Raw genomic sequence first — 19,396 nt, 5'->3', positions numbered from 1 at the left:
TTACCAGTCTTACCTAGATCATGCGTCATACCTTGTCCAGATACACACCAAAAAATCTGGCACTATTTGGGCCATTTTTGCCATCTTTCTCCCTTTTTTGTACATATTCTTTTTACTCTTCAGCCATTTTCCACTTCTAGCTTTGAGAGCTATAATGAAGTCAATGCTACCATTGCTACACAAAGGGTTTGACCACCAAATACTTTATGGATCCACTCAATATCCCTGTGACTCTTCAGACCCAACTCCCTTCTTTGACCAGTATTTCCCTATATGTATCTATATATCATCCCTTCTTACTAGAAAGTAAACTCTTTGAGGTCAAGGGCTATCTCACCTTTGTATTTGCGTCCCTACTATTCAATAATGGGGTCTGGCAAATAGAGGAATTTAATAAATTTTTTTAATTGATTGATTCTTTTATTCATTCTTAGGACAAACACAAACTTGTATTCCCTACCTATACTTCCCAGTAATTTAAGTCTCTTAGACAAGAACCTATAGGAATCCATACAGTTTATACAAAAAGTAAGAATAGGTGTGGGTATCACAATCTTAAATCCCTGATTCAACTTCAGATTATGATTCTTGAAGAGCACTTAAATAACTCTGCTTTGAATTTTGAATCAGCAGAACTATGCAACTGGTACAATAATTACCAGAGTCAGCATGATTTTGATGCTGTTCCTTATATACTGAACTCCAAACATTATCCTGAGTCTGAATCTAGGGCAGTTGACTCTAGGCTACTAGCCAACATTTTCCTTGTCCTTATGTATTGGTTATGAGATGCTGTTTATTTGCATTTTTGCTATAATTTTCTACCCCCAAATAAATAACAATTTTCTTGTTGGGAAAAGGATATGCCAACTGAATGGTGTGAGTATTCTGGTCTATTTGTCAAGTTAAATTTTTCTTTCTAAATTACCAATTGCCATTATAGTTTGTGAATGAGTTTCTTATTTGTTTGGTAAGCTGAAATCAATTCAGTGAAGTGCAATCATTTCTCAGTCAAATGATAGACTGTGGACATGTGGTGGGTGACTCTACCAAGGCATATATAACAATCCTAAGAGGACTCATTTAAAATAGCCACCTGCCTTAACTCAGTTTAAATATTAAAGAAGTTTATCTGACATAGCTGAAGTTTCCATTACTTTTTATTGGCTAATTTTTGAGAATGGTTTGTTGTGTGTGTGTGTGTGTGTGTGTGTATATGTGTGTGTGTGTATGTATGTATGGGCATGTTGTTCTAAATCACTGAAAAGATTTAATGTAGTTATTCTGGATAGAATTTATTACATTCTGCAAGTCTATAACCCTCCTTGACTTTTCTAGAAACTGAAAAAGTAAATTACTCTTGGTTGGATTATTAATTACCAGGTTCCACCAACTAGCCAACTTTGGGCTGGGTGTGCTGTAGAACACTGGGTTATACTTTCTAGATAGCTCCAATTCATTGCAATCCAGTTTAAGCATTTATTGTCCACAATGTGCAAAAGCACCGTGAATACATATTGTGAATAAGAAATGGTCCTTGACCTCAAGAAACTTATAATTCAGCAGAATGACTAAAGTAGATACACAAACAAATATAAGTTAGGGCATGATAAATGCTATAAGAGAATGGAGAACAGAAATGTTATCTAGGCCCTGGGAGTTTCATAGAGGAGCCATCACTTGCATTGAGTCATAAAGACTGTGGATACTTTTAATAGGTAGATGGAGTACATTCTATGCTTCAGGAATAGTCTGAGCAAAGACAAGGAGGCAACAAAGATGAGAGCATCATGGGGAATAGCATAAGATAATACTAGAAAGTATGCTTTGAATAGGTTAATGAGTCCAGATGATATTTAGTGGTACATTTTTTGAGAACATGGGAATGACAAAATCAGAGCTGTGCATTAGGAAGACTTTTCTTTTCCTTTTTAAAAATTAAATTATTTATTTTTAGTTTTAAACATTCACTTCCATAAGTTTTAAATTTTCTCCCCCTCCCTCCCCATGACAACTTACAATCTGAAAAACATGGTTAGATGCCACTGAGTAGGGAGCAATGCCTTAACTGTGTATGTGTTGTAAAGGTCACTAGGACCTCTTCCATCCTTATGAAGGGGAGTGCTAACCTTCTCTCCTTTCATGCAACACTAGGAAGATTTTTATGATTCTAGTTTGGAGGATAGACATTGTAGAAAGGGCAACCCTTAAGAAGGTTAATACAGTAGCATTGGTGAGAAATAATGAAGATTTAAACTCTAGCACAGGCATTAGAAACAGAAAGAATGTGAGAGACATTATGAGTTTAGAATTGAGGGAACTTTGAAAGTGAAATTGAATATAGGTGCTGAGGAGAGAGATTATTGATATTCAAAGACCAAGTAAAAAATATCTGAGGAGCCACTGCAAACAGGGCATGATGGCAGAATAAAGTTTAAATGATGCTGAAGGCTCTGCCCTCAAAGAGCTGAGAATCTAATAGAAGAAAATGCCAACACAAATATTATGAGTATGGGTGATTGGAACAATGGTGATATATTCGGGAGAAATAGGGAAGCTATGGAGGAGGCTATTTAGAGAAAGATGATCAGTTCTGATTTGAAATAGTGAATCTGAAGTGTCAGTGGAACTTCTAGTGGAAGATATCGAACAAGCAGATAGAAATGCAAATTTGGAACTCAAGGGATGATCTTGAGGCTAGAAATCTTGTTTTTTATCATTTACATAGTGGTGAGATCTAGAACCATGCAAATAGATAAGGTTGAAAAAGGAAAAGGAAGAGTATACCATGTTTCCCCGATAATAAGACACTGTCTTATTAATTTTTTGGACAGAAAACACCAGAGGGCTTATTTTAATGAACATTGACAGCAATTTTAATAAACAGGTAAATGTGAACAAAAAAATGTACCTTTATTCAATAATGAATTCAATAAAGAACAGGATGACGTGCTCACTGCTGTGCTCTGATTGGATGCAGCTCTGAGTGCGGCGTGCGTTTCACGGCGGGGGGGAAACGGTGCATACAGAGGGTACCGTAATGTAGCGTGTAGCGCAGGGGATCACCTTCACTACAGTAGCAATCTCAATAGGGCTTATTTTTGGGGGAGGGCTTATTTTAGAGGAATCTTACACAGTAAGGGGAGGGCTTATTTTTGGGATAGGTCTTATTATCGGGGAAACACGGTACTTATACAGAGGAGGGCAGAGAATAGACTCCTTGGGGAGAACATGGTTGATTCTGGCATTTAGGAGTCATAAAGAGGAAGAAGAGTCAGTAAAGAAGACAAAGAAGGAATAGATATCTGTTTATTAGCAAAAATTAAGGGTACAAGAGTCAATAAGGACGAGGAGTTCTGAGATCAAAGTATATTACGAAGTTGATAATGAAGTCATTAAAGATAAGATTGGGACCAGGAAGAAGAATGAAATGCATCACAAAATAATTGATGAACACGGATAGTGTGCCCTGGAGATCAGTATATGACAGTGACAAAGTTGGACAGTATGCTTAGATGGCAAGAACACATTAGAGAAGAGGTTTTTGAGTGGAAGGGTAAATTTTGTAAGGAACCAAGAGCATATCTACTCTTCCTGGTCTATTAAGTTGGGGAGAGTGACAGGATGAATAGTTTTCATTATGGTGAACTGTGAGAGATGCAATGTTCCCAAAGGAAGACCATGCTTCAGTTAAAGTGAAATGAATGGAGTGAAAGAAGAAAATATCAAGGATGGTAAGGGAAATTTTTGAAAAAATCTATACTAGAAAGGGTCTTCTAAAGGGCACAGTGGAAAGGGATAACAGAAGGATAGACAGAAGAGAATCAAGAGTAGAGAAGGTAAAGTTCATCTGGATAGGATTAGGAGTACAGGAAAAAGTAGCAGAGTAAATAAATAAGTAATATTTATACCTAAGGTGGTAATTTTGGATGGCAGGAATTTATTTAGAGAAGCAGGACTCTGGGATGTAGGTTTGAGGGATAGTTTAATGAAAGGGGATGAGTAACAAGTAGGTAGAACTAATAAATGTTTCTAGAATTAATGAACCCTGAGATTCCAAACAAAACAGTGGTAAGATGTAATACAGGTGCAGCAGCTTTTATGTAGATGAAGGTTTCCTGATGAATTCCCTGGAGCCTAAATCAAAAGTAATGGGGTGGTAAGGAGGAAAGAATAGGCAGAGAAGCTATAGTATCAACCTCCATAAACTGGATTCTCCAACTGATTCAGACTCCAGACAAAATTATCAACACATTACACCTTTTAACAGGAATACAGAATTTTCTAAAAATTAATTTAAATTCATTTTAAGTTAAAAAATAGTAGCTTTTACCATTAATAAGAAAGCCATACTATTGCAATCATACCTTGTTTTATCTTTCTTAATGATAAATAAGTATCTATAAAGACAACTTGTCAAGCTACCTTATATTAATACATTACATTAACTTTGGAATGTATTTTACTTACTTTAGGGTCTCTGCCAGGAAGAAACTCTGTTGTACATCATCATAACTCTCTTGCTTTAGATAAACGTCCCTGAGGCCAGAATAGCCTCCATCTACCCGGCAGTGTTTTTCCAGTGCCTACATTTGAAAGACAAAAAAGAAAATCACACATTTAAGCAAATAAACCTTCATTAATTTTTATTATTAGCTTGCCAGATCCAAATCTAATTATAATTCAAGTGGAATTAGAATCTCTTGTCACCAAGTTTTCAATAATAATTTAAAGATGCAAACCAAAAAAGCTAAGCAGCCTCAGAAGTTTGACTTAAGATGTGACAATGTTTATCATCCTAGATAGGAAGCATACTCGGGGATTGGCTACAAATTGAAAGAACATTCTCAGGAAGGCATTTCTCAGAATTAAGACTACTATCTTTAGGTTGTGTGGACTCATTTTCACTATAGCTAAAGTATGTAGGACACAGATTTCTTATACAAATGAAAGATACCAACCAACAAAAATTCTGTTTCTGTAGACTTACATGCTTAGGGGAGTGAGAGTGGCATAATAGTAGAGACTGCTTCAGTAGAATTCAGAAGGCCTGAGTTTAAAATCCACCTCTGCTACTTGTAGTGTGACATTAAGACAAATGGGGTTATGCTGTTGTTGTTACTACTTCTGCTCCTGTTATTCATTCTCTGTTCTAAAAGAGGACCAATGACATCACCAGGGTGATGCCTTGACTTGTGTGTGAATTGGATTTCAGTAGGAGCTATGAAAAGGCATCAGCCTCTCTTCTCCAGTCAAAATCAAAATCTGGGGGGCAGACAAATGTCAAGACAACTGATGATGGTCCAGGATGCAGTGAGTTTCCTTGGCCTTTTTAAATTAAGGTCTTTTCAAGGAGGCAACACCCATTCAATGACTAAAGTCTAGGTAAGAATTGAGACCAAAGATGGTCAATTTACCATCATAAAACTAGCAATCTGGCAGGGGAAGACTCAGAGTTTCTGACCAGAACAGAAAATAATTTCTAATTATACATATTCTAAGCTATCAAAAGCTAAACAATAGGCAGCAGAAGCTTGGGACTGAGGCTATTATTGGCCATTCAACAAAAGTCAGAGATTTGGGTTTAAAGGCTAGGCAAGTAGCTCCATTTCAAACCCAATGGGCTGTATTTCAAGAAATCATAAACGAAAACTGCACAGGACAAAAAGTAAATTGTCCAAGTTTTGCAAACCTTAAAGCACTGTATAGGTTACTATTAAGTCAACTAAGTCTCAGTTTCTCTACATATAAAGTGATTATAATACTTGAGCTATCTACCTCATAGGAATGCTGTGAGAAAAGTGATATGCAAGACTAAAAGAGCTATATAAGAGAAGTTACTACTCGGTAGTCCCAGTTTGACCTTTCTGCCACAACAAATCAATCAATCCCTCTGGGCTTCAGTTTCCATTTCTAGAAAATAAGGGGGTTATATAATCTCTTTTTCTCCAAGTTCCAAAATTATAAATATACCCATTTTTCTCTCTATAGAGTTCCTTTGGTTTTGAATTGGTCACTTTATTACAAAGCCCTTAATTTGTGACAATGCCTTAACCATTACCAACCAATATTGACTACTAGCTATAACTCTGCTCATCTACATAGGCCAGTTAACAGTGTGGAAGCAGAAAGGTAATTAATTGTAAAAGCTTCATCTTTATAGACACAAAGAATCCAGGCTCCCACAAATATCTAAACTAGCATTAGATGAACTTATAAAAAGCTGTAACACTGCAAATAATAAACAGGAAAAGCTGACTAAAAAATAGCTAGAACATCTCACACTAATAAATAGAAAGTGCCCTTTTCAAAAAAGTAGTAACTTTTCCAATTTAATACTTAATTTTAGGGAAGTGGACTGGACTCGTGATTTCCCAGTTGAAGAAATTTTCTACCAATCTAAGTTGGTACTTTTTTGCAACATAGTCTTAGAGAAGTGCACAGAGCATTGAGAGATTAAGGAATTTGTCCAGAATCACATAAGCAGAGGCAAGAAATGAATCCAAATCTTCTTGGCTTTGAGGCTAAGTAGAGAGTCTACTATACCACTCCACTTCTCAATTTAATTTAAGGATAATTTATAATTGTTTTCTAGTTCCTCTTTTCTCTGAGATGATCAGCAAATGGCATCCACAATATTAATAATATTTATATGGCATTTGCTTTGTGCCAGCACTGTGCTAAGCATTCTATAATTATTATCTTATGATCCTCATAATAAGCCTGGCAGGTAGGTGATAAAATTATTCCTATTTTCCAGATGAGGAAGCTGAGACAAACAGAGGTTAAGAAGATTTGCCCATGGTCACATAGCTAGTAGGTTTCTGAGGTTAGATTGGAACATTATTATTCATTACTATTATTCTTATTAGACAATGGGTAAGCAAGCCCTGGGCAGAGTGGACCAGTGAATAGGCCAATATCCAGAGAAAAGGACTTCAATTTCTGATATGTTCTTGGAACAATGCTTACTGATGCTTATTACAGAACTGAAAGGAGCAAAGGTTTTACCAGACAGTTCGATGAGTATTGTAATTGTAGTTCTGTGCTCATTACTCAACAGTGATAGCAGGTGTACCCATTGATGCTTAAAGGTGGGAAGTGGAGAGTGAGGGGTGGAGATGTAGCAGTTTATGGAAATGACTATATTGGCTGGAGAGAGATGTTAATGTTACAATCATCAAGTTATAATGAAGGCTCTGGAAATAGGAGCTTGAAGAATGTAAAATTTGGGTGTGAGATGAAAACTCACTAAGCTTTTGATTAGACACATTGCTTTGTCTGGTGACTATGGATTTTTTCCACTGATATTTCCTTGGCTAGTTAAGCAGACATGTTTGTATTTATACAAGGGACTTTAAGTTTGGAATCCAGCATATCATCTTAATTTCACAATCGAATAAAACATTTTCACTGTACATAGATTGTGACATCAGAAATCTGGTTTTAATTTTTTATGTATGGCAAAAGGACAGCACTAAAACAATACTTTCAACCAGAAAACTTTTAAAATCATGACAAAATTAAAATTGTATTTTGTTTTGATGGTCTTAGGTCAAGTTATGTTCATTTTTGGTTTGTTCATAATGCCTATCTTTTATTTCAGATGTGCATTAGATTGAAATCTAATGAAAGCAAGGAATCAATAGAACTAGTTATAAGGGAAATGAAAAAGTCCTAATACTGAAGATGATTTCTTTGGAGAAAACTGTCCCAGGGGAAGAAAGGATGCCGTACTAATGCCAGTTACATTTGCCAAACAAAAAGTTTTTTTTTTAAACTAAGAGTGAAACTCCCACCTGAAAAGATCCTGATGCTGTTGATTTGTGAATATAGGCAGCCATAAATTCTTATTTGGGTTACGCAACACCCTACACAGTGAAGAAATCAGAGAGCCTGAATGGTATAGAAATAAGGCAGCAATGGGGCGGCCAGGTGGCTCTGCGAGTAAGAGCACCAGCCACCAGTGTCGGGATGACCTGGGGGATAGCACCACACCCAGAAATAACTGGCCGTGTAACCTTGAGCAAGTTACTTAACCCCAACTGCTTAAAAAAAAAGACATAAGGCAGCAAGAACTGCATTTGGAGAGTGTGGGATTTGAAGTCGTAGGACTTAGGTTCAAACCTCAATTCTGATACTACATGTGTGACCATGGACAAGTGATGTCACTTTTCTGTGCCTTAATTCTTTCATCTGTAAAACAAGGGGATTAGACCAGATGACTTTTTAGGTGCCTTCCAGATCCCAATCTCTTAATTTATCAGTCTAGGCATTTTTTCATAAACTAATGCTAAAGAAGAAAGAAAAAATACCATTGTACCCCTTGCTGAACGAGGTTTGTTACTGCAAAAGGAAATCAGGATATGTACACCACTGAGTTAAGATTCCTCAGGTTTAATGTTTTTCTTCTTGAAAATCCTTGGGTGAATTTAAACTATCACTTCTATTACTATAAAAACCTAAGGACTAGGAGTTTATCAGGCCCACATCAGTCTGAGTGTCAAAGATCTAAAAGAAGATGTTGGAGGAATAGCCAGGGGCATATTCTGAAGAAGCTAACACTTAGGCATCGCTCTTAACTTATTGGGTATTTTGCTAGACTCTTGTTTTTTAGGAGGGGTCTGGGGTGGGGTGGAGAAAGCAGCTCTACTTGGCTTCAACTCAGGGAACAATATACCTTCTTCCTCAGGATAAGCTGATCACTTGAAATCTCAAACCATCAAGAATGACTCAAGTTTGGATACTCTATACCTTCTTAACTCACCCTCAGTTGCCTTTCTCCTCTGACTGAAGGAAAGAACACTAAACTCTTCCCAAAGTATTCCTTTATAAAGGGCTCACAACCTTCCTGGTAACTCCATTTTCCGTCAGCAACTCTTCTGGGCTTGCTTTGACTTCATAGACAACATACCTCATGATGGACCACTCTACCCCCATCTTGGTTTTCAGCTTCCCTTTTGTGTATTGTCTCCTGCTATTAGACTGTATGTTCTTTGAGGGCAGGGACTGTTACTTTTTAAAATTTCTGTTCCCAGTGCTTAGCACAGTGGATGGAACATAGTGTTTATTAAATATTTATTGAAATTTTTTTAAGTGTAGAGAGAAAGAGCACAGAAGGAACATTAATGTCTACTAAGGGTTAAAACAATTAAAAACAATTATTTATTGGGGAAAAGTAGAGAGAAGGATATGAGCCATATGAAGTTCCTGAGAAAAATAAAGAGGAACTAGAGTGGACAGTTGGGCTTGGTACAGGTATTCTGTAGTCATTGGCTTCAGGTCATATCTGTCATCCCAACTAAGCCTATGATAATTGAGCAGAAGGAGGGCACCTTACATGCAGGATAAGAAAGAAGGATCAAAAGTCAACCCAGGAAACAGGAAACCTTCTAAAAGAGCATCTTGGCTAGGTCAGGGGGACATGACCAGGAAGGCCTAGCTTTATGATTCTGTGTCCCAAATACCCAGATGGTATATGAAGCAACATAACCATGAAAGGCAGAGCTATTCATCATAATTGGTTGCTGAATCAGGAATAGAGAGGATAGATAGGTGGAGAAGGAAAAAGAAAATTTTAGGGTGTGGGTCTTTGGGGCAGCTAAGTGGTTCACTGAATAGAGTAGCAGACCTGGAGTCAGGAAGATCTGGGTTCAAATCTGGCCTCAAACACTTATTAATAGCTGTGTGACCCTGGGCAATTCACTTAGCTCTGTTTGCCTCAGTTTCCTAAGATGTCAAATGAGCTGGAGAAGGAAATGGCAAACTTTAGTATCTTTGCCAAGAAAACCCTATATGGGATCACAAAGAGTGGGACATGATGAAAATGACTGAATAACAACACTGAGATGTTTAGGAGGGAGATTAAAAGATCTGAAGCACAGAATAAAAAAGGTTGGGGGAGACCAAATGAAGAAGTTTGTGTTTTTTATTTTGGGAGTCATAGGGCAAGGCATTATTTCCTTAGATCCATGGCCAGAGAATATGTGGAAAGACATATATGGCCAAAACAGAGCATTAGGTCTAGAGCCCTTCAGAAAGGTCAATGTAGAACATTTGCACTGACCTGGCTTCCTATCCCTGGAAATCAGGGTGAGGGGAAGTGGATTCTGGAAGGCTGAGACAGTTTTGTTACATGAATTCCCTAGCTAGGAGAGCAAGAACTCAGATACATAAGAGAATGGGATCAATCTGGAAATAAGACAAGAGCTAAAAGAATAGATAAAGCTCTCTGTAGTTGGCATTTAGGACTAGGGTTAACTCACAAGGCAGTAGTGACTTGTAAACCTTCTTTAATTTACTAAAAACATCCTTCCATACATATAACACTACTAATAGTTAGCAATTATAGAATACTTGAAACAACTGTAAGTATAGGTACTATAATTATCTCCATTTCATAGATAAGGAACCTGAGTCAAAATAGGCCCAAGGCATAGATTTGTAAATTTGAACTCAGGTCTTCCAGATTCTAAGTTCAACTCTCTATCCATATGCCACCTAGCTGCTTAGTAGTAAATCCTCTGATAAACAAAAAAACCCAACAATCTCAAAAATTTAAGAAAGTTTGCATGACAGTGAGTCTTATGTAGATGGTGGCAGCAAAAATCAATAGATAAAACAAACATGCTAAATTCTTGGGTTTGCTGATGTAAAAAGAAAAAGTGGCATCATGAGCAGGTCTTGGGTCACTGTACACTCTAGAGATTTTAAAAAATATTTTTGCACTTGTTCATTTGCATGAAAAACCAAGTAGAACCTGATGTACAGATTAACCAAAGTACAAATAATATTAAGCAGATGTGTCAAATACATGGCCCACAACATTCCCAAGTATGGCTCAAATATGATTGAAACACAATTGGGAAATATTTAACAAAGTAAATTGAGGTACAACAAAACATAATGTTAATACATGGTTATCTAAATCAACATACAGCCCTCAGAGATCTTTATGTATAGTTTAGGACCCCATGTTTCTATTTGAGTTTGAAACCATTGGTGTTGAGAATATTTTAAAGTTGAATTGGAGGAAAAAGTGGTAAGATTCTTAAGATTCTTAAAGTTCCTTGGTATTTCTGGCATGTTTATATTTTTAAAAACAAAAATATACAACCTAGGAAAAACTGTATGAAGTGAGATAGAGTGAAAACAGTAGAACCATGACAATAATGTACAAGATTACAATAATGTAGGAAAGTAGTGATAATGATGCAAAAAAAAAAAGTCTGTCACTAATCGTTTAAAAAATATTCAAAAGAGATTCAGAAGAGTTGTAGATAGGCAAACAGGCACTGGACAGTGTTGGTATTATCATGCTAAATGTAATATATATCTAAAAACAATAACAAAAGAGATTCATGGTTTAATATGCATACCTCTTTGTGTTGTATATGGAAATATTCATGTTTGCCAAAATCATAACAAAAAGATTACAAAACACAATGTAAATATACAGAAATTAAAATGAAGACAGTACCTCAACAGCTTCCCAGGCCCATTTTCTATACTTTGGATCATGTGTTAATCTCCACATGTACATATAAGTCTCAATCACTTCAGGTCTCAAGATGTAGTATTTTTCACTCTGCCTTGTAGCAATGGCTTCTACTCCACCATCAAATCTGAAAGCTTCTGGTCCCAGTTTCATTGCTAAAGAACATCAATGAAAACAACAATGGTTAGTTAATACATTGGATTTTGGTTTTACAATTTAAATGATCTAAGAGATTTTCTTGGCTTTAACCAAGAAAAATATAGCAAATTGAAAACTCTGAAACTACTCAGGTACACACAATTCCATTTAGTACTTAATATTGACTACATACTCTAGTTGAAGTGAGTCATAAGTATATTTTAGAAAATGGGGGCAGCTAGCTAGGTGGCACAGTGAATAGAGCACTGGCCCTGGATTCGGGAGGACCTGAGTTTAAATCTGGTCTCGGACACTTACTAGCTGTGTGACCCTGGGTAAGTCACTTAACCTCAATTGCCCTGTCTTTCCCCCCTCCAAAAAGAAAAAAAATATGTCAAAAAACCCTCAAAACTTCACAAAACTCAAACATAATTCACTTTGCATATATTCATTCATCACACATTTGTTGAGTATCTACTTTCTGTATGCAAGGTACTGTGAAGTATGGTATCCTAGCTAGCTCAGCATGAGACTGGAGGCCCAGAATTCTGATTGTCACCAAAACAAATTATTTCCCTGTGTTTTAATTCCCTAGTATCTAAAAAGAAGATAGTATGAATGACAAAGAAGAGGCTGCTTGGCTTAGTGGAAAGAAAATGAACAATCAGAAAACTTGGATTTGAGGCTAAGTTTTCTCATTGGCCAACATATGGCTATGGGCACAAGGCACTTAACCTCTTTCAGGCTCAGTTTCCTCACCTGAAAAATAAGTTTAATAATACTTATATATCCCCCATAGGACTGTAATGAGGACTGTGCTTTGTACACTATAAAAGCATGATATGAAAGTGAGTTTATGGAATTGAATGGAAGTCTGCAATATTTATTAACCCAGTGTCACATGTGACATAACATTTGTTAATATTAAAACTTAAAAGTAGGTAAAGTATTATATAACTAATTATTCCATTATCTAACTTTTATGCTTAATGGTGTTGACATACTTAGGGTGCATAACTTAGAACCTCCTCTGAAGTCCTACTGTGATGTCATTGTCTGGAAGAGGTCCAGGTTATTCTCAAAAGCTGTTCTCTTTCTTTTTTTTTAAAAGTATATATATATATATATTTAAACATTTGATTTTAAATCTTTGAATTATAGATTCATTCCCTTCCTCCCTTGTCACCCACCCTTACTGGGAAGATAAGCAGTTCAGTATAGGTTGTACATTTGTAGGTAATGCAAAACATTAACATAGTAGATATATTGTAAAAGACTGACTATATTTCCCTCCCTCCTATCCCACCACCCACTTGTTCTATTCTCTACTTTGATCCCATCCTTATTCAAAAGTGGATGCTTCCAACTTCCCTCCTCCCCAGCCTACCCTCCATTCCATCGTCCTCCCTCTCATCCCCTTCCCCCCTACTCTCCTGTAGGGTTAGATACCCTATTTAGTGTGTATTTCATTCCCTCCCTGAGCCAAATTCAAGGAGAATAAGGTTGACCCATTCCCTTTTGCCTTCCTATTCTTCCCCTCCATTGTAACCAATTTTCCCTTGCCTCTTCTTTATGAGATAATTTACCCCATTCTGTTTCTCCCCATCTCTCATTATATTCCTCTCTCACCTCTTAATTTCACCTTTTAAATATCATTCCTTCCTATTCAATTGGTCCTGTGCCCTCTATCTATGTATACCTGGAAACATATATACACATTCACTATGTATTCATATGCCCGTATACTCTCTGATATAGACACACACACATACGCATATATATTTCTATTCCCTTCAACTATTTTCATACTGAGAAAAGTTTCATCAGTTACAATTATCATTTTTCCATGTAGGAATGTTAATAGTTCAACTTTGATAAGTTTCTTATGATTTCTTTTCCCTGTTTACCTTCTCATGCTTCTCTTGAAAAGCTGTTCTCTTTCAATGAAAAAAAGCATAACCAGGTTCAAAGTTAAGCTAGAAAGGCTTTCAGTCTGGGTCCAGTATGTCTGCTATTCAAGGACCAAAAGAGCTAAATTCAGAGAAGCTCATTTCCTAGATTTTACCCTACAAATGATTTTTCTTTTCCATCAGACTAGTGCTCAAAGATTGCCTAAGGCAGGGAGGGGTTTCGATTTACACATCAATGGAGGGAGTGAGTACCCAGACTTAAGAAATCAAAGGTCTTTGAAGCTCTCAAGTGGGAATTAGAATACCTAAAAGGTCTTCTAGTATATTTAAAAACAGTAATGAAAAAGTTAATTTTTCTTATAATTAGGCAAAGCCACAGAAGAGGAATTCAAAGAAAGAGAAACATGGTACTTACCAGTGCGGTTATATGATTCATAACATGTGCGGGCGATTTCAGCGCCAAGTTCAATGTGATGCTGGGTTAGCTCTGGAGAAGCACAGGCTGCACCAAGAGCAAACATGCCTCCAGCAAAACAAGTCAGGTGACCCATTTTGTGTTCTAAAAGGCCACCTTTCCACTCTGCAATATAGGTCAGACCACCACTGGATTTCCGGATTAAATGAGTCTCAATGGCCTAAGAAGGAGATTTCATTTTAAAGTTTTAAATTTTAAAGATTTCATTTTAAACCTTTGCCCACTTTCCCAGCTTTATGAATAAGTAAATAAATAAATCTCCAGGATTAAAAAAAAAAGGTACCGAATGGCTGTTTCTGCCCATCATAGGAAGTAGTCTGAGGCACACAGAGATTGTGAGTTATCCATGATACTAATGCTGATTGAAGAGTCAAAAGCAGAATTTGAACCCAGGCTATATACCTTATCTATTTACAACACCAAACTATTTCTGTGATACTAACAAAAGCATTTTAAAAACATGATCTGAAATTTTATATTGCTAGTTTACTTTGTTTCCAGTCAAAAGTGGACAAAATATGGTGGGAATGTAGCCTTGTGTGAGGAATAACAAATAGACCAATTTGGCTACAATTGAGAGCGTGTGAAAGTGTGGAATGTCTACCAAAGCTGGGGAGGCTGGAGTTAAGTTGCCAAAAGCTTTAAATGTCGGGATCTTGTATCTGACACGAGTCATAGGAAGTAATTCCCATGTCCTGAAAGCACCTCCTCACTTTGTCTCTCATAATTATTATATTCCGTTAAGTCTCAGCTCAGAAGCCTCCTTTTCTATGATCCCTGCTGCTCCGTCTGTCCCCACCATCAATTTGCTGTTACTCTCTTTTAAAATTACTTTATATTTATTTTTATCACATAATTCCTTGTATTTAACTTTCATATTGTATCACCAAAATAGAATGTAAGATACTTGAAGGCAAGGACTTTTTGTTTTTGTCTCTGTTTCCCTACCTTGCGGCAAACTATCTTGAACAAAAGATCAAGGATTTGGAGCTGATTGGGATCAGAGGTCATCTAGTCCAATCCCTTTCGTTTTACAGAGAAGGCAATGGAACTCTGCAGAGGCTGAGTGATCTGCCTAAGGGCATAAGGTAGTAAGTAAGTAGGTCTACTGTTCAAACACAGATCTTCCTTCGGACTCAATTTAGGGCTTTTCCCACTTAACGTTTCTTAGTACTTTTTTGTGTATTTCATTGAAATAGGGCCTTAGAGAGAGAAAAAGAAAAAAAAGAATACTTGTTTTTAAGGAGGGCAAAATATGGTATGAGAATATATATATATGTACATACATATGTGTATATGTGCATGTATATATAAAAATAAAAATATAAAAATTTTACAACAGTGCTATGAAAGTCAAAAGGGAGAGAGTATATCAGAAGCATGGGGTGAGATGTAATTAAGATTTCACAGAGTAGGGGACACTAGGGTTGGGTCTTAAGAATAGGTCGGAAAAGGAAAAGCAGAGATTGGGGGGAAGGGTTGGAGAGGTGATTAGAGATGCCTGGAAGCGCATGAGGAAACGGCATGGACCTGGGAGTGTATGGAGTTGTGCTTCCTGACTTAGCATATGGTTAGAAATGAGGAATAATGATGAAATAATGGTGAAAAGAAGGCTGGAACCTGAAAGTGACACTAAGAAGTGTGAACATTATTTAGTAGAAGATGGGGAGCCGTGTAAGTGGATGGTTACAATCTAAGCTAAGAGTTAGGGAAGGTAGCTTGGAGGCAGGACTTCGCCCATAGTAATTGAGTAATTAATACTTTTTTAAAAGTGTGAATTGAATTTTTATTTCTGGTCATTCAATTGATAAGTGCTCATAAAGGACCTACTATGTTCCAAATATTGAGTTAGGTTCTGGCAATACACAGTCCCAAACAAAACAGTCTTGGCTCCAGGAAATTCTTTTAATTAGAGGAGACAACACAAACACATATTAAGTGGATCCAAAATATATACAGTGTAATTTGGTGGCAGTCACACTTAGAGGAGGGAATCAGGAAATGCCTCCTGTAGGAGATGGCATTTGAGGTGAGCTTTGAAAGGAATCAGCCATTCTAAGAGGAGGTGAGGAGGGAGGCATTCTAAACATACATAGAGTTACGGAAAGAGAAGATGGAATGTTTTGTATAAAGGTGAAGAAGGCAGTTTATTATATTTGTCTGAGTCCATTTTCTTCATGCTGCACTTAAGTTCATTAAAATGGAATTGAGTTTATAATCAAGATTGGGTAGACACATAGTAAGGTTATTATATGTTTCCTATTCCCTGACATTTTTATGTATGCCAAATCATGACTAAAATCAAAATGGCAGTGACTGAATGAACAATGCTTATGCTCATGAACTGTGGTTATTCTAATTTTATAGTGGGTTTAGTATTACATTAATATTTCATACTCTCTTGATATAATGGAACATCTTAGCTGTTTACGCTGCTCACAGCGCAAACTGCAATAAAGTCCTTCAAGCAGAGACTTGTTCATCATCTAAAAAATTAATTCTTTCTACATAGCAACAGTAATCTTTTGAGCATAGAGAGGCATTCTTGCCCTGCGGTAGGTCCTCAAGAAAGTCTTATGCTATTTCTGTCATGATTCTGATCAAGTTACCAGGTCCCAAATCACATGACACTGTAACCAGTTTCACAACTGACTAATTTTGTATGGCCATGGTTTGAATTATTTGGGTCATCATTTCATGAAGGTTCTGAGTTCTCCAAGGCTAAGACAGAAGAACACAAACTATGTTTTTAGCTAGGTTCACCAAAGTGTAAAGGGTCTGGTGACAGACTATGTTGCCTGAGGACTAGCTTAGCTAAATTTCAAAAGGCTCATCACCTAATGTTTGGCTACTAGATGATTTTTTTTTGGTCATGGTGACAAATATAACAGGTAAAAATACAAAATGGCCCTTGGTCCTGGGTAGTCCCTCCCACTTCTGCAGCAAGGGTGGGGGAATAGTAGAAAATGGTGGTAAGGGTCTATGAACAAAATAAAGTAAAAAAGAGAGACAAATAGTTATTAGTGATACCTCACACATTCTGCATAAAAACTATAGGGAATTTATTTCAAATAAACAAATACCACATATTTTGTGAGTGCATACTATTGTCTTCAGGGCAAAGGTTTTTAACCAAGGGTCCCATGTGTCTTGGAATGGAAAAAAAAAAATCTCTTTTATCCTCTATATATCATGGGTGTACATAATTGTCGTGAGCTTCTAGATGGCAGGGACTATTTTTGCCTTTATGTATACCCCCAGTGTTTAGTACAGTATTTTACCTGACTTCATTGACCTTTGGTTTCCTTTTTAATCCTGTATTTTGTTTCATGCATTTAAAATATTATTTTGTGAAGGGATTCATAAACTTCATCAGACTGCCAAAGGGGTCCATGACACACGAAAAAGCTAAGAACCCTCTAGGATAAAATAAGAACTCTTCTTTTTAACCACTAAATCCTTTTCCAATATGCCTCAAGGCTATCTTTTCAGTCATCAGTGATCAACTTAATGATTAAGTACCTACTATGTGTCTGTGCAAAACAGGTACAGTGATTATATTGTTGATTCTCTCTCTTCATGCACCCTATGTTTCAATCTTGTTGATCCCCCTACATCCTATCTCCCATCTTTACATATTAAAATCATCAGCTTCTTTCTAAAATTTGGCTCAAGTGCTACCTTCTACATTGGACTTCCTAATCCTACAGTTATTAAAATCTGTCCTCCAATCCTACCACATTACTTTTTATTTACTCTGTATATAATTTAGATTTATATGTACACATCATTTCTCCCCAGTAGAACATAAGGTTCTTAAGGGCAATATATATTTTTTGTCTTTGTACCTCTTTGTGTCCAGCCCAATGCTCCCTGCAGAAATGCTTAATTGAAAGTTATTCGATGTCACATTTTAAAATTTCTAAATGTGGTAACTAAGAATAAAGAGTTGTATGTGTTTTCTTTCTGAAGCTCCATTCAGTGAATGTTTTCATCAATTGACATAGAGCCATATTATGTTGATAATGCCAGTGAGGTGGCAAGGGAAGACAGTAATCAGAAGACAGTAAGTTTAAGGCTGCAAGAAATGTATTAAAATAAGCAAAACAAATGTATTGTTATGGGACCAAGCAACTGATAAATTTTATTTTGAAACTGAGGCTATTAACATGCTGGGAAATCTGACCCAACTAATTCTTTTTCTACATTTGCACTCTGAACACCAGAAAGCTCTAAATATAATTCCCCAAAGCCTAGTTCTTTCTATTACATTTGGGCCCACCATAATTTTAGATATATGTCATCTAAACAATGACCATTGTATGATGTAAGAGCAATTTGGTACCTATTTCTGTTAAGACAATTAATTTCTGCTTCTCAAAACTAGGAGCTTAATTATTATAGTTTTGCTTCCTTACTATAACATCTAATGGACTGAGAACTTGTTTTAAGTGTTAAGAGAATCAGGAAAGACTTTGTGTGATTTCTTCTTAATGAGTTTTTCCTGTCAATGAGCTCTCTAAAGAGAATGAATTATAAACTGTGGGGTACAATTCTGGAGGTTTGGAACAAATTTTCCTCTAAAAGAACATTTCAAAGCTGTCAGGTGCCTTTCTTAGAACATCAAAACAACTCAATTTAGAATATTCAAGCAGGCTACTACCAGAATTATTAGAATGTGGCATAAAGGAAACCATAGGAATTAGCAATATGTGAGATTTCTGTATCAATGGTTCCCCAAAGAAATTCACTAATAATAAAACCTTTAGTTAATAAGGTATGAGAGGTTATCTTTTTCTATTCTTCACCAGTGTCTAATGGACCAACATCATTATACAAAGAAAGGTTCTAGACAGTAATCTGTGGGGTCTGTGAACTTAAATGGGAAAAAAATTTACATTCTCATGTCTTATTAAGCTCTAAACTGAAATTTATCATTTTTTTTAATTATTTAAAAATGTTATTTTGAAAAAGTACCCATGACACAAAAAGATTACAAATCCCTGTTCTGGATTTAACCCCAGGTTAAAATCTGGCATCTTAAAACTTAAGGAAGAGAAGGACCTAGTTAATTCTTGTGGTCATTTATCTGGATCCTGTGTTCATTAGGCCTTTGGTAAATCTTGTTCAATGATTTCTTGTGGTACAGATTCTAACTCTAGTCCTGCAGGCTCAAACTTGTACTTGGACCAAAAAGTTGCTCTTCTCTAGTTAATCTAAGAGGAGCTCAATTATACATTAGGCTTGGGATATAATCACAAAAATGGATCTTGTTTTATTTTTTATTTAAAGTTATGTTGTATCTGGCACATGGTAGGTACTTTAATGAATGTTTACTGACTGACTAACATATCAGAAAGTTGACAATCAATCCAT

General features: G+C 36.3%; 1 protein-coding gene and 1 non-coding gene across 3 annotated transcripts in view; both read right to left on the bottom strand.

Annotated features, from left to right (window-relative positions):
• The window catches only part of MAN1A1 (mannosidase alpha class 1A member 1), a 188,604-nt gene that overhangs the window by 7,811 nt on the left and 161,397 nt on the right, over positions 1-19,396 (bottom strand). For both annotated transcript variants that reach the window (XM_069076950.1, XM_069076951.1), the window contains exons 10-12: positions 13,961-14,180; positions 11,480-11,652; positions 4,471-4,586 (exon numbers count right to left, since the gene is read on the bottom strand). In XM_069076950.1, the coding sequence (XP_068933051.1) occupies positions 4,471-4,586; positions 11,480-11,652; positions 13,961-14,180 (509 nt within the window). The remainder of the gene's footprint in view (positions 1-4,470; positions 4,587-11,479; positions 11,653-13,960; positions 14,181-19,396) is intronic.
• On the bottom strand, positions 2,024-2,151 carry LOC138153383 (U6atac minor spliceosomal RNA). Its single transcript, XR_011166363.1, has one exon. It is a non-coding gene; the product is annotated as a U6atac minor spliceosomal RNA (small nuclear RNA).

Source organism: Petaurus breviceps, unplaced genomic scaffold (genome assembly GCF_028583685.1).
Source record: "Petaurus breviceps papuanus isolate PSGF00001 unplaced genomic scaffold, PetGlider_PUasm1.0 90977, whole genome shotgun sequence".
In the NCBI taxonomy this organism is placed as follows: domain Eukaryota; kingdom Metazoa; phylum Chordata; class Mammalia; order Diprotodontia; family Petauridae; genus Petaurus; species Petaurus breviceps.
This window is presented reverse-complemented; position numbering and strand designations above follow the sequence as displayed.